Here is a 26,733-nt window from a genome sequence, read left to right as displayed (position 1 = left end):
ATTTAGTTTAATAGCTGATAAACCTCATTTTATACTTCCTATATTTTAAGTGACTCTGTCTTTATAAAATAAAGCGTGCACATCAGTTCAAAGTGTCAAACACATGCACGGGTTCGCTGTCACGTCTTCTCCCTCCTGAATCCACTTTTCCAAAAGTCGCTGTCCAGCTGGCTCTTCTGGCATTTGTCTTCCTACTGCAACTTCTGAATGTCCTGCTCAGAGCATTCCCACTGTGGCAAGTGAGGAGGCCAGTGTCTGAGCCACACGCCTCTTCACTCCTCCGTTTCTCTCAGTTTCGCCATGATGATCATTTTAGCTAGACTGATATTCAATGTCTACATTATTATAACAACCAAAATGCTCATCCACAAAGTCAACTATGACCAGCTGTCCTTCCTTCCTTAACATTCTTCCCACCCCGAGAGTTAGCAATAATTTCTGTTTCTTTTACTTAGTTTTCTGTTTTGTACTTAACACAAATTCAAAGCCGAAACATCCTGCCAAACATCTTTATTTTCCCTTGGCTTTTACATTCCTCGGTTATACTATCAACTTCATTTTCTTGAAAAAATTTCTCCTGTTGTCTTTACACTTGCCCACCCTAGATGGACCGCCCTCTGTGCCTCCGGCCCCCTTTCACCTGGGACTGCCTGCCCATGCCTCCTGTGGGGCATCTCTTATTTCCTACACAGCCCACATCTTTTCGTATTTGCTCCCTTGTTTAGACGGTGCATATCCTTCACTGGTTTGCTAAGAAAAGCTGAATGTGAGGTAAATTTTTAAAGACTATACAAGTCTGAATACTTTACCTTTGCTCTTACATTATAGTTTCAGTATAAAAATCAAGGTCAAAACTAATTCTTCTTCAGAATTCTGGAGGCTTTGCCTGGCAGAACTCCCCATAGGCTGGTGGTGGTGGTAGCCCGTGGGAGACTCTCCTCAGCCTGTGGAAGGAGGAGGAAGGAGTAGAAAGTCTTGTGGTTTGAGGGCCAGTTTCGCTGCAGTAAAACAGAACACCAGCTGGATTTCTAAAGTTTTTGACTCCAAACTCTGCTTCCCAGACAGCATCTGTGGACCCGCCCTGGGTCTCAGGGAACTTTTCACACTGAAGGGAAGGATACAACCTGGCTGGTTTCCCTCCTACTGATGATAGAGCCCTAGGGCCTTGAGAGAACACAGGCAGTAGCCAAGCAGTGTTTACAGTGGGCTTTGAGCAGAACCGAGTGCTGTGCTGGCTTCAGGACTCACCCAGCACAGTCCCAGTGGTGGTGGCCACTGGGGTGCTTGCATCACCCGAACCTCAGCTCTAGGAAGCTCAGCACAGAGAGATGCCATTTATTTGGGAGAAAGTAACAAGAAAAACAGCAACAAGTAACAAAGAACAAGAGTCTCTTCTTGGTAATCCAGAGAATTCTTCCGGATCTTATCTAAACCCACTGAGGCATTACCACTATGAGTCTGCAAGAACCACAGCATTATTGGGCTACGGGCCCAAGTTCCTTTGAATATCCGGAAAGCCTTCCCAAGAAAGGCAGGCACATACAAGCCCAGACTGTGAAGACTACAACAGATACATAACTCTTCAATGCCCAGACACTGATGAACATCCACAAGTGTCAAGACTATCCAGGAAAACAAGAACTCACCAAACAAACTAAATGAGGCACCAGCGACCAATCCTGGAGAAAGAGATATATAACCTTTCAGACACAATTCAAAATGGTTGTTTTGAGGAAACTCAAAGAAATTCAAGATAATACAGAGAAGGAATTCAGATTTTATCAGATAAATTTAACAAAGAGATTGATATAATTAAAAAGAATCAAGCAGAAATTCTAGAGTTGAAAAATGCAGATAACAAACAGAAGAATGTATCAGAGTCTCTTAATAGCAGAACTGGTCAAGCAGAAGAAAGAATTGGTGAGCTTGAAGGCAAATTTGAAAATACATAGTAGAGAAAAAAGAATAAAAAAGAACGAAGCATGCCTACAATATCTAGAAAATAGCCTAAAAGGGGCAAATCTGAAAGTTATTGGTGGCAAAAAGGAGTTAAAGAGAGAAAGGTTAAAAAGTTTATTCAAGGGGAGAATATCAGAGAACTTCCCAAACCTAAAGAAAGAAAGAATTTCAGTATCTTTATATTGAAATTTAAGAACAAGAAAGTTATAGAACACCAAGTAGATTTAACTCAAAGAAGACTACCTCAAACAATCAAACTCCCAAAGGTCAAGTATAAACAAAGGATCCCAAAAGCCGTAAGAGAAAAGAAACAACATACAATGGAGCTCCAGTATACCTGGTAGCAGATTTTTTAGTAGAAACCTTGCAGGCCAGGAGAGAGTGGCATGACATGTATAAAGTGCTAAAGGAAAAAAACTTACACCCTAGAATAGTATATCTGGTGAAAATATCCTTCAGATACGAAACAGAAAGACTCCCAGACAAACAAAAGTTGAGGCATTTCATCAACATCAGACCTGTCCTACAAGAAATGCTAAAGGGAGTTCTTCAATCTGAAAGAAAAGAATGTTAATGAGCCATAAGAAATCACCTGAAGATACAAAACTCACTGATAATAGTAAGGAAACACAGAATATTTTAACACTGTAATTATGGTGTGTAAACTCCTCTTATAATAAGTAGAAATACTAAGTGATGAACCAATCAAAAATAATAACTACAACAACTTTTCAAGACAGAGACAGTAGAGTAAGAAAGAAAGAGAAACAACAGAAAGTTTCTACGGTACAGATTAAAAGTGTGAGGATGAAATTAAAGTGTAGAGTTTGTATTAGTTTTCTTTTTGCTTGTTTGTTTACACAATGTGTTAAATTGTCCTCAGTTTAAAATATGGGTTATAGGATATTATTTGCATGCCTCATAATATCAAATTGAAAAACATACAATGGATACTTTAAAAATAAAAAGCAAGAAATTAAATCCTACTACCAGAGAAAATCACTTCCAGTAAAAGAAAGACGAAAATGAAAGAAGAAACAGAAGACTATACAAAACAACCAGAAAACAAATAAGAAAATGGCAGGAGGAAGTTCTTACTTATCAGTCATAACACTGAATGTAAATGAACTAAACTCTCCAATCAAAATACATAGTGATTGAATGGATAAAAAAGCAAAACCCAATTATCTGTTGCCTACAAGAAATACACTTTACCTATACAGATACATATAGATTGAAAATAAGGTATAGAAAAAGATATTCCATGCTAACAGAAACAAGAAAAATGCAGGAATAGCTATACTTGTACCAGACAAAATAGATTTCAAGACAACAAATTTAAGAAGAGACACAGAAAGTCATTACATGATGATAAAGGAGTCAATTCTGCAAAAGCATATAACAATTGTAAATATGTATGTACCCACTGGAACATCCAGATATATAAAGCAAATATTATGAGAGCTAAAGAGAAAGACCCATTTTTAGACTGCATTCTAGCCTGGGCAATAAAGCAACACTTCGTTCTCTCTCCCTCTTCCTCTTCCTCTTTCTTCCTCTCCTTCATACTTTTTTTTTCTTTTTATTTATTTATTTTTCTTTCTCTCTTTCTTTTTTTTTTTGAGACGGAGTTTCGCTCTTGTTACCCAGGCTGGAGTGCAATGGCGTGATCTCGGCTCATCGCAACCTCCGCCTCCTGGGTTCAGGCAATTCTCCTGCCTCAGCCTCCTGAGTAGCTGGGATTACAGGCACGCGCCACCACGCCCAACTAATTTTTTGTATTTTTAGTAAAGACGGGGTTTCACCATGTTGACCAGGACGGTCTCGATCTCTTGACCTCACGATCCACCCGCCTCGGCCTCCCAAAGTGCTGGGATTACAGGCTTGAGCCACCACGCCCGGCTCTCTCTTTCTTTAAAAAAAAAAAAATCCTTGAAAAAAAAAAGGAGAGAGAGAAAGATAGACCTCAATACAATAATAGCTGAAGACTTCAGCACCCCAGCACTGGATAGATCTTCCAGTAACAGAAAATCAAAAAGAAGCATCAGACTTAATCTGCACTGTAGAACAAATGGACCTGCTGTATATTTACAGAACATTTCATCTCATGGATATCAGAATAAATATTCTCCTCGGTACATGGATCATTCTCAAGGACAGACCATATGTTAGGTAACAACACAAGTCTTAAAACATTCGAAAAATTGAAATAATGTCAAGCATCTTCTCTGACCATAAAGAAACAAAACTAAAAATCAACAAGAAGAATTTTGGAAACCATACGAGCACATGGAAATTAAACAAACTGCTCCTGAATGACCAATGAGTCAATGAAAAAACTAAGGGGGAAATTGAAAACTTTCTTAACACAAATTATAATGGAAGCACAACATACCAAAACCTAAGAAATACAGCAAAAGCAGTACTAAGAGGGAAGTTTATAGGTACAGGTGCCTACATGAAAAAAGAGAAAAAACTTCAAATAATCTAATGATGCATCTTAGAAAAGCAAGAGGGAACCAAACCTAAAATCAGTGAAAGAAATAATAAAAGATCAAAGCAGAAATAAAATTGAGATGAAGAGTACAAAAGATCAATGAAACAAAAAGTTGTTTTGAAAAGTTGACAAAACTTTAGCCGGACCAAGAAAAGGTAAGATCCAAATAAAATTAGAGATGAAAAAGGAGACAGTACAACTGATATCACAGAAATTCCAAGGATCATTAGCAGTTACTATGAGTAATTACATGCCAATACATTGGAAAGTCTAGAAAAAAATGGACAAATTCCAAGACACATACAACCTACCAAGATTGAAGCAGGAAGAAATCCAAAACCTAAACAGACCAATAATAAGTAACAAGATCAAAGCTGTAATAAAAAGTCTCCCAATAAAGAAAAGCCCAGGACTTGATGGCTTCACTCCTGAAGTCTACCAAATATTTAAAACAGAACTAACACCACTCCTATCCAAACTTTTCCGAAAAACAGAGGAAGAGAAAATACTTCCTAATTCATTTTATGGGGCCAGTATTACCCTGATACCAAGACACATCAAAAAACGAAAACTACAGGCCAACATCTCTGATGAATATTGATGCAAAAATTATCAACAAAATACTAGCAAACCAAATTCAACATACATTAAAAAGATCATTCATATGAAGTGAGATTTTCCAGCAGGTCAACAATGACATCGAGGGACTAAAAGTACTGCCATCCACAAGCTGATTTGAACAGGAAGACTGGTGCTCTTTCTCTTTTTTATGTAACTTTGTAATTTCTGCTTATTTTAATTTGCTCTTCATTTCTTCATTTTCTTCTTTCCCAGCTAGTGAAACTTTTAGCCTTTCTCCTCCATGTTAATTTGGTAGTTCAATGGTTACTTTCCCATTTTTAATGCTCAGACATGCTTTCCATTATAATATCAGCATCACACAATACTAGCCTCCAAAGGGATACTTTTTTGAGTAACTTACCCACACCAAGGTGAAGTTCTCACCACGCTTTAATCATTCTCTCACTGCTTCCCACCCATGCCCTCAACTCCTGGATCTTGCTGAGATTGTTTTAAAAATATTTTGTCCAAGACTATTGCCAAATTTTTCCTTCGATATGGAAGTTAGAATAGTGCTTGGCACAAATTAGATAATATACAGCTGAAAATGAACCAAGGAATGACATCTTTGGGAATATATGAACTTTTTTCTTTTACTTTCTTTTTTTTTAAGAGACAGGGTCTCACTTTATTTTACTGCCCAGGTTAGACTCAAACTCCTGGGCTCAAGCTTATACTCGCACCTCCCGAGTAGCTGGGACTGCGGGTGCACGCCACCACACTCAGCTGAGTTTTTAGCTGCAGTCTTTATTCCTCCCTTACCACTAGAGGTACTATTCAGCAACCAGTAGCAGGTTGCAGATGGGAAACCTGTTGTTCATCTCTGTCTTCTCTGTCTGGAATCTATGTGAAAGTATGTCAGGGCTTTTTCTTTTTCCATCATTCTTGGAATTCAGGAATCTTACATATTAAATCCAGGTCTTTTTATTTTCTATTGAATAACCTTGCCTAGGACTCTGTGGCCTTTAAACCTGAACTCAAGTCTTTCTTGAGCTCATTGATATTTTCTTCTATTTTTTTTTTATCTATTTTTTGTACTTGTTCTTTTTTCTCCTTCTAGATACCAATGATTTCCATTCAGTATCTCAGCTCTGCTGCCCACATCCACTGTTTTATTAACAGTTTCCTTCTCTTTGTACTTTTGGTGTGTGATACAAAATAGTTCTTCCTCTTGATTCTGCCAGATGATTAATTCAATCTTCAAAGGACTATATTAGTTTCCTGTTGCTGCTGCAACAAATTACCATAAAGTTCTGGCTTAAGACAACATAAGTTTGTTGTGTTACAGCTCTGGAAGTGAGAAGTCCTAAAATCAAGGTGCTAGCAGGACTGTAAGCCTTCTGGAGACTCTAAGGGAGAAACCATTCCTTGTCTTTTCCAGCCCCTGGGGCCACCTGCATTCTTTGGGTCATGGTCCCTTCCTTGAATCACTCTAACCTCTTCTTCCATTACTAATGTCTCCTTTCTCTGACCGTCTCAGTCTTCACTTTTACCAACACTTGTGATTACACGGGGCCCACTACATAATCTAGGATAATCTCAAGACCCTTAACTTCATCCGACATGCAAAGTCCCTTTTGCCATGTAAGGTAACATATTCGCAAATTCTGCAGATTAGGACTTGGACATTAGGAAACCATTATTCTGACTATCAGAAGGACTATTTCTTTTTTTGTTTATCTATTAAGCTTTTAATTTTTTTCAAGTTCTCGGCATCGGTCTTTTTCTGTTCTAATGACATTTCCTTGGACGTTCTTATTACTTTTAAGGATTAGGTATGTCTCTCCCATTAATTGTTAACTTAAGTGGAAACCACTTGTTCTAGATATTTATCTTGGTCTTCTTCACTCAAGCTTAAACAACTGGTACTTTTTTTCTGTCCACCTCTGTTGGTCCCTTCATCTCTAATGATATCAGACACTCCCCCAAACAATGACAAACCAGCAATTCCTGTTCCTAGGGACTAGGAACCAACTGGCCAGAGAAACTGACTTAGAAGGAGGAAACCTCACTGGGTCTGTCTAGGTGTAAAGTGTGGTCCTTTCTCAAAGGGAAAGACTGAAAATAGAATTCGGCCCAACAACGCAAGGCCAGCAAATTCAGACAAACCTTTGCAACACAAGGGCAAATGCAATCTCACTAAGGGAATTCAAAGTCCTCTTTTCCTAAGCCTCTCCAGGGAATCACAAAACTCCAGTCTTAACGCAGGTTTCTAGAAGTAAACCCCATCCCTTTTGTATTTCCTTGCTCACTTCTGGCCATCACTGAAGAGACAGCAATCGCGTACCCTCTCTTTTGAAGAACCTGAGGTCTCAAATCCAACTGAAATGTTATACAGTATTTTCAGAGCTCATGAGTTTAATCATTTTACTTGTTAATATATAATGGATATATTTATGACAGGAGGGATAAAGCTAGTACAGAACTATCCAGGTAATGTGACAAAAGCTACTAAACTTTGATTACAAAATTAGTTTTGAGTTTTCTGGCAGCCAAAGCAAAGGGGGAAGCAATTAAGTTAAAGAATGAATGGGCATTTCCATACAATGTGATTTACAGAAAGACAGCAAAGTTCTGTAAGATTTCCAGAGGGCTCTGAATCAAAGTTTAAACTGTATAATAGTATTAGTAATAATTTTACTTTTATCTCCATTCTTTATAATTTAAATTGTGTATATGTAATTAATGCTCATTTAACTTCTATATCTCATTAAATAGAAATATAATTCCAAACTACGTTCATTCCCCATTCATGCAAAGATGTATTATTCCGGTAACCAGTTGAAGGCTAGAAAAAAAACTTGTAAGTATTCAAAATTTCAAAAGAGAATGGATATCAGAACAGACAGTATTCCTGCTGCCAATATGAAATTAAGTGAAAAGAAATAACTGCCCACTTTGTGGGTATGTTTACAGAGCTCAATACAAATGTCTAGACCACTCAATGGATGATTTTTCAAAGGAAAATAACTAAAATGGCATTTCTGAAATGCTGTGCTTCTATCTGCAGGTGATGCAATACTAGGCACACAATAGGTAATTAATATTTATTGACTGACTTGCATATAAAAATCAAAACTGCATTCTTGTTGTCCTCAAATAAATTATACCTTTATTAAATGACTAGATTCATCTGGGATGACACATTATTCAAGGACAAGACCACCCTTTATTATAAGGTAATACAGCAATACCTAAGGGGGAAATGTAAGCTTTTTTGAGTAGAATATTTCATTATAAATGACCAGAAGAAAACAATGACTATCACAAAAAACTATGACATACTGCAAACAAATACTGAGGTACTATGTGGATGTAAGTTGCACCAAAAATTTAAAATATCCTGGGGAACTGCATTATCATTACTTTATTTCCAAATGAATCTAAAATGTTCAATGTCAGCATTGTCTAGTCAATAAGTCAAATTGGTAGACAAAACCTGTTTAGACAAGTCATGAAAAATAAAAAGGGATTCTCCAAGAAAACCACAAAGCAGCTCATTTAAGGTCAATTTAATGGTATTATTCTGTTTTTCTTCCAGCTCCAACATAAGATTTCACTACCTCAAAGGAAATTGTAAGAGTATCTGTTTGCATTCCCCTTAGGTGATTGGCAGTTCAACACCAATTAGTTCAAAATTACACTGTTACTAACATGCAATAAAACAACACCTTTCATCTTTCTTACATAGGTAAGAATACCTTCCGAGCCAATAACTTTGATCAAATAAGTATTTTTGATCCTGCCCCACCCGTCTCTTTGGATTCAGGAAAACTAATAGCTGAAGGCAACTTTTCCCAGCTTTATTCTTAAGCTGAAAAACTAGTGTGGTATTAAAAATATTTTGCTTCCAAGATAACAGAATTCCCCAAAGTCCAGTATTTATTCAGTAACTAAGCTGTCCTTATAACTTTCTTAATATATAACATAGCCTACATATAAAAGGGAGATACTAAGTATTTACTTTTAAAATATAGAATGTATTTTTAAAAACAAATACAAATTTCCAATTAGATATGCAAGCCCTTCAAATAACTGATGCAGTACAATTATCTTCCTAAACAATTCAATGCCCTAAACTTAGTCTCATAATGAATACTATTTGGCAGTAGATACCTCTAGGATAAACAGATTAATGTTACATTTAACTTTTAATTTAGCATATAACCAAAAAGAAGTTTGATTAGAAAATATTATCCAAGTAGCTCTTTAAAAATTTGATTATACTTATTACTTTAAGTATGACCAAAGTGATCTCTATCGCCAAGAATGTGAGGTCACTCAAATACTATAAATTATTTCTAATCACTTACGCAAACAACGTTGTTAAAGCCCAAAGCTCCTAATAATTCACAAAGCAAACAGTTTCCATCTCTCTGAGCAAACACTACTTACTGTATACCACAGAGCCAATGCTGATGAGGCAAACTCCAGAAAGCATTTGGAAACTGAAGCCAGGACATTCAGATCTCTAATGTATCTATTTCAGCATGGACTAACACTGTTACTATCTACAAAGGAGAGAGACAGCACATACACTCAGAAACTCTATCTGTGTCTGTTCCACTTGTAATACTATAATTATTTAAAAATAGTTTCTTTTTACTTGTGACATATCCACAAAAATATGGCTATTGACCCAGTAATGTGAGACTTTTGAAATCCAACACAATTGTGAAAACGCAAATATACTTTCATTATTAATGACTGCAAGATAGAAATTACTAAACAATCAACTTTAGGAACATTATATAATGCTATGTACAATTAAAATAATGATTTGGCTTTTTTTCTACTTTAGATATAAGCTACTGGATTTAAACTAGATAAGACGTTAAGATAATTTTTTAACCTTCATGCTTATGTAAGATACTATTAGGAATACCATCATCTATCTAGCTTGTAGTTGAGAAAGTAGCTCGGGTATATTAAATTCATCTTCCATTACCCAAACTTGGATTTATTTATTTATTTATTTTTTTAGGCAGAGTCTTGCTCTATTGCCCAGGCTGAAGTATTCTGGCATAATCTCGGTTCACTGCAACGTCTGCTGCCTGGGTTCAAGCGATTCTCCTGCGTCAGCCTCCTGGGTAGCTGGGATTACAGGTACCCACCACCATTCCTAGCTAATTTTTATATTTTTAGCAGAGATGGGGTTTCACCATGTTGGCCAGACTGGTCTCAAACTGCTGACCTCAGGTGATCTGCCCGCCTCAGCATCCCAAAGTGCTGGGATTACAGGCGTGAGCCACTGTGCCCAGCCAATTTGGATCATTATTATAGAACAATTCTCTCTCTCTAGATTTCATCAAATATATGATATTTAACTCATTCTATAGTTTGTTATTCCAAAGTGCTCCTCGTTTACTGATTTTATATTAGCATATATCTCTTGCAGTCACCTCATCTTGCAAAAAAAAAATTTATTTGGGCCACATTTTATTGTCATAAATTGTGATTAAAGGGCCCAAGAAGCTGAGTAAATTACAAGGAATCTCTATTTCAGATCCTTGGACACAAATATTTTTTGATTATATTCGATCCCTTTCACACTAATCCCAGACATTTCTCAAAGTGGTCCAGAGTCTGATAAATTCAAAATATTCTCCCTGCAGTGACGTAACTAACAGCAAGTAGTATTTGTAGGACTGCCATTGCCAGAACCTAGAAGAATGCCTAGAGAAAGGCAAGATAAAAGTAATTTAGAGGAAATAAGAAAATCTGACGTGAGCTTCCATATATCATTAAGTGTGTTATATGAAAGAATGTAATGACCAAATTAGCATCTCACCTTGCCAATGATAACTGGAAATGCCTCTGACTGAATGCTACTCTAGATAGTCTAAAGAAGCAACCACTCCAAAGAAGCAAACATAAAAACCACCCTAAACCTTGGCACCTTCCTAAAATTCCCTGGCGAATTCAACTTGGTTACAGACAGGAAGATTCAGGACTAATGAGGACACCAAGTGCTTTTGACTAGTCACAGGTTCCATGAAAAGGCTGTGTAAGACACGTCTTGTTCTTTTCAATCTCTTTTTATTTTTCATAAAAAGATACCGCAATTTGATACCCAGCAAAAATGAAACAACTATATTATCTGTGCTCTTTTTTTTTTTGAGACGGAGTTTCGCTCTTGTTACCCAGGCTGGAGTGCAATGGCGCGATCTCGGCTCACCGCAACCTCCGCCTCCTGGGTTCAGGCAATTCTCCTGCCTCAGCCTCCTGAGTAGCTGGGATTACAGGTACGCGCCACCATGCCCAGCTAATTTTTTGTATTTTTAGTAGAGACAGGGTTTCACCATGTTGACCAGGATGGTCTCAATCTCTTGACCTCATGATCCGCCCGCCTCGGCCTCCCAAAGTGCTGGGATTACAGGCTTGAGCCACCGCGCCCGGCCTATCTATGCTCTTAAAAGTAATTAAAGACTTTTTTTAAAGATTGGAATAAAGCAGGAAAGTAACTGCAACAAAAAGTGACACACTAATTTTTTATCATGAAGATGAAAATGGTATCTAAAACAATTGAGTTGAATTATTAAGTTCAAAGATGACAATATTTTAAAATAAATTAAAAGAACTCTGGAGGTTTTGAAGTTAAACAACAAAAAATAATTTATATTCATTATGGTACTACTTCTAAGGTTACCCAGTACACCCATAGGCTATACACACACAGAAGCTAATTATTCCAATTACTGCTGCTGCATTACTTAAACATTTAAACATGTTGAGAGAGAATGAGAGAGAGAGAGAGAAAGAGAGAGAGGGAGAGAGAGAGAGGGGGGTGTGTGTGTGTGTGTGTGTCCTCTCAATGCTGAGAAGGAATTACACAAGATTTTCTACCACAATTACTGTAATGGGACTTTTCTGTTTGGATTCTCTTTAGGGGTCTTGGAGTAGAAACAGTGTTTGATGACTCATATTTCATGGCCATAACAGGAAGGGGAAAACCACCTTACTTCTGCCTCTTCACTAATACTCCAGTGCATATGGTCCTCCTGCCTCTCAACCTTGGTATGTCCTTAGCAGCCTCCACTATGGGCCTTCCTAAGAAATTTCTCCAAGTGATTCTGTCTGGTCTTGTCACCAAATTTTGCTTCCTCTTCCTTCTTCACTTCTATGGTAAAACGACAACTCTCCATCATGTGCGTTTTTCATCTGTTAATTTGCTTATGAGACAGATTTACTATACATCCACCACATGTCTAGCAACATTATGGAAGCAGGGTACAGAGGGAAGGAAAAACTAACAAAAATCCCTGCCTCAGCCAGGTGCGGTGGCTCACACCTGTAATTTTAACACTTTGGGAGGCCAAGGCTGGCAGACTGCTTAAGCCTAGGAGTTTGAGACCAGCCTGGGCAACACAGCAAAACCCCATCTCTACAAAAAATACAAAAATTAGCTGGGCATGGTGGTGGGCACCTGTAGTCTTAGCTACTCAGGAGGCTCAGCAGGGAGGATCACCTTAGCCCGGGAGCTGAGGCTGCAGTGAGCTGTGATAGTGCCACTGCACTCCAGACTGGGTGACAGAGTGAGACCCTGTCTCAATAAATACAATTAAATAAATAAATCCCTGGAGTTTATGTTCTAGTGTGGAGAGACAGGCAATATACAAAAAGACTTAACATGTGAGATAGTGAAAAATGCTATAGAAAAAAATAACGCAGGAAAGGGGAAACGTTGTGGGAGGCAGGGCTTAGTGATATCCAGTCGATATCCGCAAGGCTCACGCCAGAGTGCGGGAAAGCTCCACCAAAGGGTACTCAGGTACAGACCTGAAAGAGAGAAGGCAGAGGGAAACACAATAAAAATGCCCCAAGGGAAGGGGCTTAGTGGGGGTTAGAGCAAAGAGACAGCAGGCATCAGACATGGGGCAGGAGTGAGCAGCCACTGCCAGGACCCTTGCTGTTATCTAGACTGAAACAGAAAGCATCACCTGAGGACTTGGAGCAAGTGGGAAGATGTGACTCACATTTTAAAACACTCTGACTCCCAAGGCCCAAGACAGATATGCATGGGAGCCACCAGGAAACTCCCGCAAAAATCTCTCCAAGGGGTGACTGTTGCCCAAACCAGGGTGGTGGCAGCACAGGTGGTGAGGCCCGGTCAGATTCGGGAGCTACTCTGAAGCTGGAACTTTGCAGAAGGATGCCATATGGTAATTAAGAGAAAGAGACTCCAAGGATTTGGCCCGAATACCTAGAAGAAGGATTTGTCACCTGTATAGATGGGTTGATGGCAAAAGAAGCAAAATCTAGGAGTAAGATCTTGAGCTTATTTTAGACATATGTTTAAGATGCCTATTGGACATCCAAATGGAAACACCTAACTAGATAGTTAGAGCTTTAATTTCAAAGAGTAGAGGTCAGCAGCTTATAGGTGGTATTTAAAGCCATGATATGCCATGGGAGTAAAAGCAAACAGAATTTTAAAGATGGAGACACAAGACTTTCCAGGTGAAGAAGTTATAGACACAGAAAAGCCAGCAAAGTGGACTGAGAAAAAGCAGCCCATTAAAAGGAACAGAAAAGTATGGTGAACTGAAAACCAAGTGGAATAAAAGATATTTTGAGGAGGAAAGAGAGTAAGATAAAAACTATGAAGTCGCCGGGCACGGTGGCTCACGCCTGTCATCCCAGCACTTTGGGAGGCCGAGGCGGGTGGATCACGAGGTCAAGAGATCAAGACCATCCTGCTCAACATGGTGAAACCCGTCTCTACTAAAAATACAAAAAGTTAGCTGGGCATGGTGGTGCGTGCCCATAATCCCAGCTACTCAGGAGGCTGAGACAGGAGAATTGCCTGAACCCAGGAGGCGGAGGTTGCAGTGAGCCGAGATCGTGCCATTGCACTCCAGCCTGGGTAACAAGAGCGAAACTCCGTCTCAAAAAAAAAAAAAAAAAAACAAAGACCACCTTGACCACGGCATTTCATGGAGCAGTGGAACAAGAGTGAATTTCAAAACAAAATGTGATGCTTAGAATCGAAACCTGTGAGCACACAACTCATGTGAGCTTTGCCATAAAGAGCAAAGGAATGGGTGGTAAGCTGGAAGGGATATGGGGCAAAGGCAGATTCCTTCCCCTGTCTCTTTCTGGGAAAATTATAGCTTCTCTTTATGCTGATGTAAAGGATCCAGTTGGGGAAAAATTGGATCATGACAGACAGAGAGATAGGCAGAAACAGACAGAAAGGGAAAGAGAGAGACAGAGAGAGAACTGCTAGATCGTGTCCTTGAATCAGTGGTAAGAAGAATCCAGGGCACAAGGGGAGGGCTGCCATTAGCCAGGCGCACAGACAATTCAGCCACAGCATCAAGGGAAATGGCAGCAGATGTGAGGGGAGGTGCAGGAAGGTGGGTTGGCATGAAGGAAAAAGCTTGTGAAAATTCTCTTATGACTGCTTCTATTTTCTTAAGAAAATAGAAAACAAGGTCACCAGTGGAGAGTAAGGATGGTGAAGAGCTGAGAAAAGAAGGCAGAACAAAGTGATCCGGGAGAATGTAAAGTTAATTGAGGATACTGGTCACATATGTAAAGGAAGGCCAGGCGGGAGGGTCAGTCAGCCCCCCAGGAGTGAGAGCACAGAACAGGGAAAGGTAAGCGGAATGAATGCTCAGGTTTCGCTGGATCCAGTACGATACAGTGAGACCACAAAAGGGAGCTAAGAGTGTTTGCAGGAGACTGATTCCAACAACAGCCCAGGAATGTGAACTGTGCAAGGAAGTCGGGGGATGGGGAAATGACGGGGTGAGAAAAGGTGTTAGGGTCAGGGCATGTTAAATCTCCACACTGAGTAACTGTCGGAACTGGGAGTACTAGAAGAAGTGATGTGGAAAAAGAAGTGGTAGGTGGAGTAGGATGCTTGACCATAAGATTATGCAAAAGAACTCAAGTGGGTTATGTCACAGGCATGAGCGGGTGAGGCAGGCTACCACAGGGCCAGGCAAGGAGTGTCCCAGAGTGATGGGAAAGACAAGCGCACAGACGCCAAGTCACCATGAAAAAGGTACAGAATCGGAGAAGGATTAGAAACAAGGAGCAAAAATCCTCTAGAGGGAAGCAGAAAAGGCCTGGGAGGTGAGTGAACGACAGGAATTGGTGATGCTCTGATGACATGAGATCCAACGTGCTGGAGGGCAGTAAAAGGGAACGGGAGGGTACCTACTCCAGCTCCAGGACCAGGAAATGAGGGATGTGGGGAGAAGTGAGCCCTCCCATGAGCGGGTGGCAGGAATGCATGCCAAGTTTCTTTGAGTAAGAAAATAGCAGTTGAAGATACAAGGGTTTTGTTTGTGAGTTAACTCTCAGTTCCAAATGGCACAAGCAGCAAGTTTCAGGAGCTGGAGGAAAGTGGAAAATGAGGTCAGAAATGGGATGTATGGAGACACGGGGGCAGTCCAGGGTGCAGGGAACCTGGTTGTTCTGGGCTCCACGTGCTGACCATGATAAAGAGCAGTGGTGAACAAAATGTACGCATGAGTTCTGAGGGTCCCAAAGCAGAGGGCAGCGGGGAGGCTGTGTGCTTCAGGGTAGGAAGGGGAAGGCCACCTGCCGGGATCACAGTGAGTTCTGTGGACATATCTCTGCTCCTGCCATGACAACAGGGATGTGAGGGAGGCGCTGTCTTAGCCAAATGGCAGGTGCTCTGGCACTCCCCCCGTCTCAGGAACACAGAACTCCTTCCTCTCTATACCTTTTTTTCAAGTACTTAAGTATTAGATAAAAATCTATAAATTCTTGCCCTTTTTTCTTCTTCTTCAGTCACCTAGTCTATGATCTTGAGACTCAGAGTCTTAATTCATCTGCACAATATCTGGTGCTTAATTAAGACGTGCAATAAGCAAAAAAGGAAAGGAGAAAAGGTAGGGAGCAGCTGATAACAGGATGGCTTATTCAGGATACCAATTAACAGTATCACAGCACACAGTTTTGCTTTACTTTCTTAACATTCCATGAAACAATAGTAATACTAACAGGAACAAAACCTCCCAATAGCTTTACACCCATAGCACCATCAAGTGTCAAACAACTGAGAAGTCAGTCAGGCATTCCAACACAAAGCTGTATTGATTATTTTTAAAGCCAGGCATGAAAATTCAATTCCAGTAATATCATAACTACCACAATAACTCACGTTACTTTTTAAAAAGTGTTATTTCTACAGTGAAGCACTTCCTTGGTGCTGGCTGTCATGTTTTTTTGCATAACTGCACAACTGAGCTCAGAGTAAGTCACACTGACAACCCAAAGATTCCTGCGACGTGCACCACACGTTCCAACACACACTAAGAAAATGCCACTGGGAACTCTGATGAATCAGCAATGGAATCTGTATTTTTTAAAAAGTCTTTTACCCTCATTATTCTGGAATTCTTTTTAATAGCAAGAGTAAAACAATAAAAACTTTACTTTTGTTTTATAATTTAAAATAGAAAGTTAATAGTTCTAAACACAGAACTGCAGGAGTTCTGTGTTCCTGAGACAGGAACACACTAGTCTTAATACTAGATTAAATAAAAGCAGGGGATGATTTCTCTTACTAACCTCCTATTTCTATTTTCTTAAGAACTGGTAAGTCATGAATTTTTTTTTTTTAGTTTTGCTTTCCTACACATATTTATAAACATCCTCTACTGAAGCTCACAATTCTTAACCTGTATTAGTCAAAATGTCCATTTTGCCATAGAACCATTTATGTTATAAACATAAATCATTTAGCTCTTTATTTTCCACCTGAAATAGTACACAGTGACTAACCAGTAGCAAGCAGCAAAATCATAATTATCGTATCATATCACTTAAGAGTTTCTTCGAGCACCATGCCGGGTGCCAGGCCAGGCACAGTGGATCACACCTATAATCCCAGCATTTTGGGAGGCTGAGGCGGGTGGATCATCAGGTCAGGAGTTCACGACCAGCCTGGCCAATATGGTGAAAACCTGTTTCTACTGGAAAAAAATACAAAAAATAGCCTGGCATGGTGGCACACACCTATAGTCCCAGCTACTTGGGAGGCTGAGGCAGAAGAATCACTTGAACCCAGGAGGCAGACATTGTAGTGAGACAAGATTGTGCCACTACACTCCAGTCTGAGTGACAGAGTAAGACTCCATCTCAAAAAAAAAAAAAAAAAAAAAAAAAAAAAAAAAAGAGTTTCATTGAAAAGATTTTAGACAATCTACCAACAGATCATAAATCGTGCATGGCCTATCCAAATGATGTGCAAAAAGTTACATTTTGCATTAGTTATCATATCATCCTCCATCCTCTCCAGGTTCAATCCATCTCTTTTCTATGCTAGTGAGGTGTTTTTACTGATTTGGGCTTGGCTTCATTTTCTAACATAATTAGCAATCTAGCAAGGGTTTCCTTTTCAATTTCTTTATATATAATCAGCCACTTTTAAATTTGAGGAGCCAAAGGATTTAGAAAGATTCTAGAAAGACTTTTTTTAGTTTTCCTACTGTAGAAGGGCAAAGTGAGAAAAGCTGTATTTTGGGGTTTTCTTTTGTTTTGATTAAAGTGAATTCAAATTCTTCAATTCATGGGGCACTACATTTTACCCTTCCTGGATGTGAAATATAATTCACATATAATTAGGAGACTCACGTCTCCTAATCAGTCAAACAGAAATGGCATATACCTGAGGCTGAAACATTTCCACACTGCAGGCCACACAGCCTGACAAGTATTCTTTATAATTCAGGCATGTTTATTGCACAGCAGCATGATTATCCAAATAAGACGAATTTATTATAATATTTACTGCCTTAAGGGAACTTTATAAAGCTGACATTGTTGACTCAAGTTTACAACCCTGAAATCAAATAAGTTTAAACATTAAATTAAGTTAGAAGAATAAAATACATATGTAGTTCCAGTCTAAAAGTTTATCTGTATCAAACCATATAATGTTACTGACACAAGTCCTCTAGAACAGACACAAACCTAAATTCTGGGATCTAAGAGAAGAGCTCTAAAATATTATCAACACTTCTGGGTTGATGATTTAAATTCACTATTTATAATTGAAGAAGGTAGGTATCTTTCTACCCATTTCTCAGTATTTCATAAACTAACCCCCCATTTTATATCTTCTCTTGATTATAATTCTGAAATGCAGTTAGCTATCATCTGATCTTGGCGGGAGACCGGTTTTTCAACATTTGAATATTACTTAAGTAAAATTAAGGAAAATTTACCTACACTATGTCTTTTCTCCGTTAAACTATAGCATTGCCCTTTTCTTCACTGCTTCTTCAGAACCAATCAGTAATTAAAAATTAAACTTTAAAGTCATATGCTGAAAACATAAATGCAGTTGGCAGTAGAGAGACACCAAGGCCCTCAGTGGCCAAGGTCTGAGAATGAATGGGCCTTCCTAGGTCACAGCTCATCTCAGCCAGGGCCTTCAATAAACCTCTCTTCACCGAAGAAGTTCTTTTGTTACTCTAAAGTGTCCTCCTCTTGTAACAAACAGCACAAGACACTGAGAGGTTTATTTTTTTCCCTTCAATTATCTATCTTTTGGAAATTAACAAGTTTTTTTTTTTAATCCCAGTCTAAATATGTAGTATATACATACCATTTAGTCGTCTCTGGAGTGCTTCTTCCTCTAAGGTAATAATATAAATTTGTTCATCCAGGTCTTCAAGAATCTAAATTAAAAGATAAAACTACTCAATAATTCAACATTACAAAACAAATGCTTATAAGACCATTTAGGCTATTTGGTCTATTTATTTCATTCAGATAATGTATTCATTCAAATTTCTAAGAAGCCAAAATAAAAAAGCTACAACTATTTTACTTACAAATTAAGTATAAATACTTAAGTATATAGCCAAACACATCAGAAATTACCACAAACCCTATATACATTTAAATTAGGTATTTTTGAAGTTTAAAGGATTAAGCTAAGGAACTCTATTTTCTCAACAGCAAAAAAAAAAAATGTATGAATTTTAGGGTTTTTTTAGCAGCATTCTGAGATACAGGCTACATGTATGAATTTTTTTTTTTTTTTTTTTTTTTTTTTTTTTTTTTGAGACAGAGTCTCACTCTGTTGCCCAGGCTGGAATGCAGGGGTGCAATAATCTCAGCTCACTGCAACTTCCACCGCCTGAGTTCAAGCCATCCTCCTGCCTCACCCTGTGTAGCAGCTGGGACTACAGACACGCATCACCATGCCTGGCTAATTTTCATATTTTTAGTAGAGATGGGGTTTCACCATGTTGACCAGGCTGGTCTCAAACTCCTGACCTCAGGTGATCCACCCGCCTCAGCCTCCCAAAGTGCTGGGATTAGAGGTGTGAGCCACCATGCCCAGCCATGTATAATTTTAAATAGCCAAAAAGCTAACTACAGTAAATAGGTCATTAGGCCCAAGCCAACATTTTAGAGATAGAAGGAACAGAAACGCAGTCTAACATTCGTTTCCTCATTTATATTTACCTAAATAATGTCTAAAACAAGAAATCCATAAACTACATCAGTAACATGCAATACTTTCCATTTATATCATCTTTATATACTAAAAACGCTCCACAAATACTGAAGATTGGTATTATCAAAGTCATCCAATAGACAGAAATCTAGAGAAGTAGTATGTTTACATATAAACCAAGTCATACAACAGTAGTTAAAAAAACAGCATACTAATCATTTACCAATTGTATGGGATGTTGTGTGCACTGTTAAAAAACCTAAAATTGATTTAACGCTAGTTTTGTTAATATAGCTATCCTTCTATGAGAGGATCCTTACTACCTTCTTCCTAGCTGTAGGGGAAATCTGAAAGAAATCTAGAGCTGATATTAATGTTCCATATCATTCACATCCAAACTACTTATACTCAGCAAAAAAATAAATTGTGAGGAGCTAATGGACAAAAAGATGGAAACCATATATACATCTTCTTTCAGATTTTAAAGAATTTTCAGAAAGAAGATTTTCAAAAAATGCATTCCCTATCAGATGTCAAATTTATACAGCTTCTGTGAAATTGATTTAAAGTAATCCAATAATTGCCAGCTTCTCAACAAATCGTTAGGGTCCCCTATGGTCTCGCCCTGAACTCATCATGGGTACCCACGCCAACTCTATCCTTGAGAAGCCTGACTTGGGAGGTGAGAACAAATAAATACGAAAATAAAAATAAATAAGAAATAAACATACAAATAAATAATGACAAAGAATGACCATTCTACGAGGAAGAAAGGAAGAGGAAGAAAAGGGGCAGGGACAGCTAAGCAGCCAGCCGGCCCGCCCTCTCCAAGGAGGGGACACTTAGGCCAAAATGAGTGGCACGTGCTGGAATGTGTGCTGCTCCCAAGGAGAAAGAGTGGTACAGGCAGAGGATCTACTGGACGCAGTGGGTCGGGGGAGAGGAATCCCAGACAGAACGCATATGTCTGGGACCAGCTCCTTGGGGGCCATGATCCGAAGTTCCTTTCCCTTCAACACTTCTCTTCACTTTCTAAATTTGGATCAGAATTGACAGTTTTTACTTAAGGTCTCACGCATACAAAAGAATTTTTATCTTTCTCCTGCAAATTGTCCAAGAAAAACTTATCATTACAGGTATGTCTTAGTGTGAGTGAGTGACTGACGTAGTTTAGATATTTGTCCCTTCCAAACCTCATGCTGAAACTGATCCCCAACACTGGAAGTGAGACCCGGAGGGTCTCATGGGGTGGATCTCTCGTGAATAATCAGTTTGGTGCTGTCCACACAGTAATAACTAAGTTCTTGCTATATTTGTTCACGAGAGCAAGTTGTCTAAAAGATGGTGCAACTCTCTCTTTCCTCCTCCCCTCTCTCTCGCCATGTGATACAACTGCTCCTCGTGCACCTCTCGCCACAATTAGAAGCCTCCTGAAGCACTAGCTAGAGCAGATCCCAGTGCCATGCTTCTTGTACAGCCTGCAGAACCATAAGCCAAATAAACCTCTTTTCTTCATAAATTACTCAGCCTCAGGTTTACAGCAATGCAAAATAGAGTAATGCAGTGACAATGTGAATGACACACATATATTTGTGTTAAGTGCTTACGAGCACCATCCTCCTTGATTTCTACAACAATCCTATGAAAAACAGACTGTTCAAATCCCCATTTTATATTCTAAGAAACAGGGTTACCAAAGAAATGTGTGTGCCTTCAAAGCCTATACTCAACTGCTATGAGCTAACGGGGGCTTAAATATGAGTAAGACATAGTCCTTGACCTCAAACAGCTTATATTCTAGTGTGGCAGAAGAGATCAGTTGAATTTAAAAAATGGAGAATTTGTTAAAGTCATAATGGTGGCTGAAATAAAATGTTACAAAAGTTCAGAGAAAGAAAAATGATTCCCAGATGGGGAAAAAAAAGTTTTGGCCAGTGTTTTTGATGGTAGTAGCATTTTATCTGACATCTTAAATTACCAAAAGAAAGAAAGGCATTTCAATCAGAGGAAACTGTAAGCAAAACACAGAAGTGGAGGGGTACAAAGTCCACTCTGCAAGAAAGCAGTTTTACAGCTCTGGAGCTTACAGCAGAATAGAACAGCAGACCAGAGTGTGAGCTCTGAAATCAGCCCCTTGGGTTCAAACTCTGCCCCATCTCATAGATCTCTGATCTTGTACAAGCTACTTACTCTTCCTGAAATGACATTAGTTTAGCCATAAAATAAGAATACCACTATCTAATTTACATGTTTGTCATCAGGATAAAATGAAATTATGTGTGTAAAATATAGTATTTATTGCTAGCATATATAATACACTCCATTACTCAATAAATAATCTTTATTATTGAATGTTACCAACAAGAAAAGCAATGATACAACTTTGAGAACATTGTTAATAAGAGGCAGGATAAGTAGAAAAACTAGCTTGGGGAAGAGAGCTAAATAAGTAGTTTGGTTTTATACATGTTGAGTTTTCAGCTCCATGGGTTATTCAATTATAGCACTTAAAATGCATTGTAATTTCTTTCCATTGTCTTTTCCTCATTAGAATTAGGCATTTAAAAGTGATGCAGAAATGGCAGAGATGGTTAGGAGCAGAGCATTAACAGAACTTTAGACCAATGACAGAACTTCAAACATTTGCGTATAGTTAGGAGTCGGGAAGCAGAAAAGGATAAAGAGGACCCAAAAGCAACAACAAACAAGAAACTAAATGAATACAGTGTCACAGAACCTCTTTACAAAGGAAAGGAATTCCAAGACCTGACAGCATGTGTGTGGTACACAAGTGTGTATACAATTTTTATATACTTTTTGTAAAATGTATTTATGTGTGTATGTGTGTGTGGGGTGTGTGTGTGTGTGTGTGTGTGTGTGTGTGTGTGTGTGATGGAGTCTTGCTCTGTCCAGGCTGGAGTACAGTGGTGCCATCTTGGCTCACTGCAACCTCCACCTCCCAGGTTCAAGTGATTTAATAAGTATTACTAGTGAGACAGATGCAAAGAAAGGAGTTTAATTATTTTTCCTTGAAGAAGCAAGGCAAGGTTCAAAGACACATAGACAGTGGAGCTGATACTTGAGCTAGGTCTCAGGAGGCTGCTAGGTGGCTAGAGCAGGTAAGAGGCCTTGGAGGGAAAGACACACTCCTGGAGACAGATTGCATAGAGCCTATTTAGAGCACAGCACGTTCGCTCCTGAGTTAGAGTGAGAGTAAACAGAGGGACAGCTACAGGAAAAGTTAGTGTGGACCAGGCTGTGAAAGGCTTTGTAACAGGTAAGTAGTTTAGACTTGAGTTCATAGGCAATGAGCATCCATGAAAACAAGTTACAAATTTCCTAGGTGCAGCTGATAAATTATTTTTATATAATTAAATATCTGACAAAATAGAGACCAAAGAAAGTGACAGATCATTAGAATTATAACCAACTGAAAATTACTTAAAAACTAATAAACAGTGTTTCTGAGATTCAAGGCAATGTATGGTTCAATCAATCGTGACATAATATACAGACAAATTTTCAGAAATATAACCATTTTGTAAATCAAAGCATACTAAATTTTGAAACATAATAGAGGCACTTTTTGATATTAGGCAATGGATACCTAAAATACCTGTAAATATTTGTAAATTTTGTACTAAAATTTGATAGAGGACTTTTTAACCTGTGCGCCTATAGTTAGTATTTTAAAAGCAAAACCAAATTTGGTTTCCAAAGACTGAAAATTTAACCTAAGTTCTATTTTAAAAAATTATGAAACAAAATTTGATGGATAAATGTACAAAAAATATTTTTCTATTTCTAAATGCTAGCTCACAATCTAAAAAATGCTCAAATGTAAACAGATTTATTTAATAAACAAAATGATATATAATTAAATACTTACTGTTGGCTTCACTAGCAACTGACCCATCACTGTGAACATACGGGAAAGGCCAACTGGTGTACATACTGCAGAAATAAGATCACCAAAAGACAGAAAGCCACATTAGAGAGCTTGGAGAGACAAACCACCAGGCTGTAAAAATAAGACAAACTCAAAGATCATTTTAAGAACATTCTTCTCTCCAGTTGAGACTCTCGGTGTTTTGTCAGAGGACTGTTCACCTTTGTCAATACAGAAGCTAGAGGGGTATGTGAGGAGGACAGGCGTAGTTAGTTCTGAAAGATGTGTGACGACAAAGGCTTAGAATAATATTCAAGATTCTAGCAGTTGAAGAATACTTTTGCTTAAATAAATTAAAGACAAATGAGCAAAGAATCGGTTAAACATCAAGTATTAATCGAATTGAGAAACAAACAAGAATATCTAAAGGGTGACAACCACAGTCTTAAGTCCTCTAAAATATATTTATCTATTTATAATACCCCTGAGATAGGCTGTGACGCTTCAAGTCAAAGAAAAAAAACCTTCAAAAAACCACTAACTTATCGTACATAATTCTACCATTTCCATTAAAAAGCAGAATCTAGCATTGTGACGGGTGTCGGGGTGAGGGTAGGGCATATGTGTGTGAGTGTGTGTATAGTTTGTGTGTCAGTGTATATAACTGTGTGAGAGTGTGTGAGTGAGAGTGTGCGTGTGTCTGTCCGTCCATCTCTCTCTACAACCCGGTAGAAGAGGCTTTCCTTAGGGAACAATAGAAGCACCTTATTATTTCAGAGTTCCCATTTATCAAAATTTATTTTGAATAAAAATAGTTAAGGCAAACTCAAAAAAATCTCCAAATAGTTAAAATATCTCATCGGAAAACTTCCCTGCAATTTTCCAGAATACAGGATAACTGTACTTTTCTATCAATATTAAGTCTGAAAAATACTTACAGAGAAGTAACAAACATCCCATCAATGATATACAGGAATATAAATAGGGTAGATAGAACTCCCAGAGATCTATTTAAAAAAAGTAAATATATTTTAATAAATCCAAAATATTGCACGTTAAGATACAGTCAGTCAATTTTACGATAAGATAGAGGCTGACTTACACCTCATGTAAACATTGTAATTGCCTGCTTGAGTTTATTAAACCATATAATGACTAAATTATACAATAAAAAGATCTAAAATAGAAAACCAAGAAGTAAGCCTTTAGCAAAACCTGTTTGGAGGGAGAAAAAAAGTTGCTACGGAATTTGAAAAACAAAAACCAATTAACGACAACAAAATCTGAAAAGCTACTTACTCGTTCTTCGCATACAAAAGAAATAAAACTTCATTCTTAAAGATAGCTAAAGATTTCTTAATTCTGTAAATTAACGTCAAACATCTTTGTTAACCATACGCAGAATTATTTAAATATTTTTAAAACTGAATGTGTCCTTATATCCTGAACTGTAGTTTCCACTGAAGAAGCTGGTGAGAACAAGGACGTCCGTACCGTATAAAGATTCCATGCTTGCTGCGTCATTGTCAATGAGCGCTGAAGCCACCCACACTATCCCAAAAATGAGTAATGCAAGAAGCAGCAGCATGACCAGAGTCTCTAAAATGCGGGCTCGGATTCCCTGAAAAATACAGCAGAAATACAATTTTAGTATTTCACATCATTTCATGAACAATAAGGTTTCTGCCTATATGAAAGCATAAAATAATTCCTTGGAAGGAGAGGAAATTTATATTAACAGGAAAAAAACACTAAGTACTTATGGTTTAGAGTGTTTAGACTGACTTTTCAAAATTATGAAAAATATTATTAAGCTTGGATAAAATACAAAAAAAAAATTCTTCATAAAAAACATCTGCAGAACCATTTTAAACAATTAATTACTTTCCTAACACTTTCCACTAACAAAGCAGATTAATGAATTTCTATCCGTGATTCTAATCAAGGGAATAGAAGGCTAATTATGGCACACAGCCAAGGAGTTCACTGAGCACTGAACTGGGGGCACACAATGCTCCGAGCTGTGCAGAGTGCCCGCTCTCCCCAGCACGGACTCCGGCGCTCCTCACAGCCTCCGGAGCCCTCTACTGTGCCGCTGGAGAACTGTCCACTGTAATCCCACATTATAAACTGTAGAGATACTGCTTTTACCAATTGTATATGATGCTTTTCTTCACATTATACAGAACTTTAAGTAATCCATGAGGATAGAATATAATAATATAATCATTATGCACAATTTTGTTTTAAATGTAAAACAAATTCTGAACTCAGGACCAAAGTAAAGGCTAGACTTTTAAAACTTAAAAACTGCAGGACAAGACAAAAAAAGAAACCTCTTTTTACTCCCCGAAAAGCACCAAATAATTGAATCTGCAACCATAAGTTAAAGATTCATACTGATTTTTTTTTACTGCAATGAACTAACCTACAATTATCTAATACAACCAACAAAATTATAAATACATCCATATTTCTCAATAAATCATGTAATCTCATTCCACATTTTAAATAGTTTGAAGATACGAGTTATAAAATTCCAAAACATACATTTATTTCAATATTCTCCTAAGTATTCTAATTTATGAATTACAGGAATAGGTTACACTAAAATCACAGCACCCAATTCTTCAAATTCAATAGAAAGAAGAGGAAATGTCCTAAAACCATGGAAAAGTATACCTAGCCCTAAATGATGACCTCTGAGGTGAAGTGGCTTTTTCTTACCAGTCCTTCAACAATATCGCAAACTTACCACACGGCTGCACTTGGCAGGTTTAAAACACTTCCTCAAATCTGAGAGTCAGCTCACCTTAAGTGTTCATAGCATGGGAGGCCAGTGAGCCAGAATGAATTAGGCTTGTATTTTAACATATGAGGTCTCATAGTAAGTAGCTATTAATCACAGGAAATGAAATATGAATAGTCACAAAACTCACTACAACAAAACACACACTACTACTTTACTGAAGAGTCCTTTGAACTTCCACTTCACAACTTACAAACTATTTAAGATACTGATATGGTTTGCCTGTGTCCCTACCCAAATCTCATCTTCAATTGTAATCCCCATAATCCCCATGTGTCATGGGAAGGACCCAGGGGAGGTACCTGAATCATGGGGGCAGTTTCCCCCATGCTGTTCTCATGATAGTAAGTGAGTTCTCACAAGATCTGACGGTTTTATAAGTGTCTGGTATGTTCCCTGCTGGCACTCATTCTCTTGCCACCTTGTGGAGAGATGCCTTCTGCCATGATTCTAAGTCCCCTGAGGCCTCCCCAGCCATGCCGAACTATAAGTGAATTAAACCTCTT

At 38.2% G+C, this 26,733-nt stretch overlaps 1 protein-coding gene across 5 annotated transcripts in view; it reads right to left on the bottom strand.

The window, feature by feature from the left end:
* Positions 1–26,733, bottom strand: part of LMBR1 (limb development membrane protein 1) — a 196,144-nt gene that overhangs the window by 50,066 nt on the left and 119,345 nt on the right. For all 5 annotated transcript variants that reach the window (XM_074378846.1, XM_039472781.2, XM_039472784.2 and 2 more), the window contains 4 exons: positions 24,913–25,039; positions 24,357–24,425; positions 23,419–23,483; positions 18,669–18,741 (listed from right to left, as the gene is read on the bottom strand). In XM_074378846.1, the coding sequence (XP_074234947.1) occupies positions 18,669–18,741; positions 23,419–23,483; positions 24,357–24,425; positions 24,913–25,039 (334 nt within the window). The remainder of the gene's footprint in view (positions 1–18,668; positions 18,742–23,418; positions 23,484–24,356; positions 24,426–24,912; positions 25,040–26,733) is intronic.

The sequence above is a fragment of the Saimiri boliviensis genome, chromosome 10 (genome assembly GCF_048565385.1).
Source record: "Saimiri boliviensis isolate mSaiBol1 chromosome 10, mSaiBol1.pri, whole genome shotgun sequence".
Taxonomy (NCBI): domain Eukaryota; kingdom Metazoa; phylum Chordata; class Mammalia; order Primates; family Cebidae; genus Saimiri; species Saimiri boliviensis.
The sequence above is the reverse complement of the archived record's forward strand: the minus strand, read 5'-3'. Positions and strand labels throughout refer to the sequence as shown.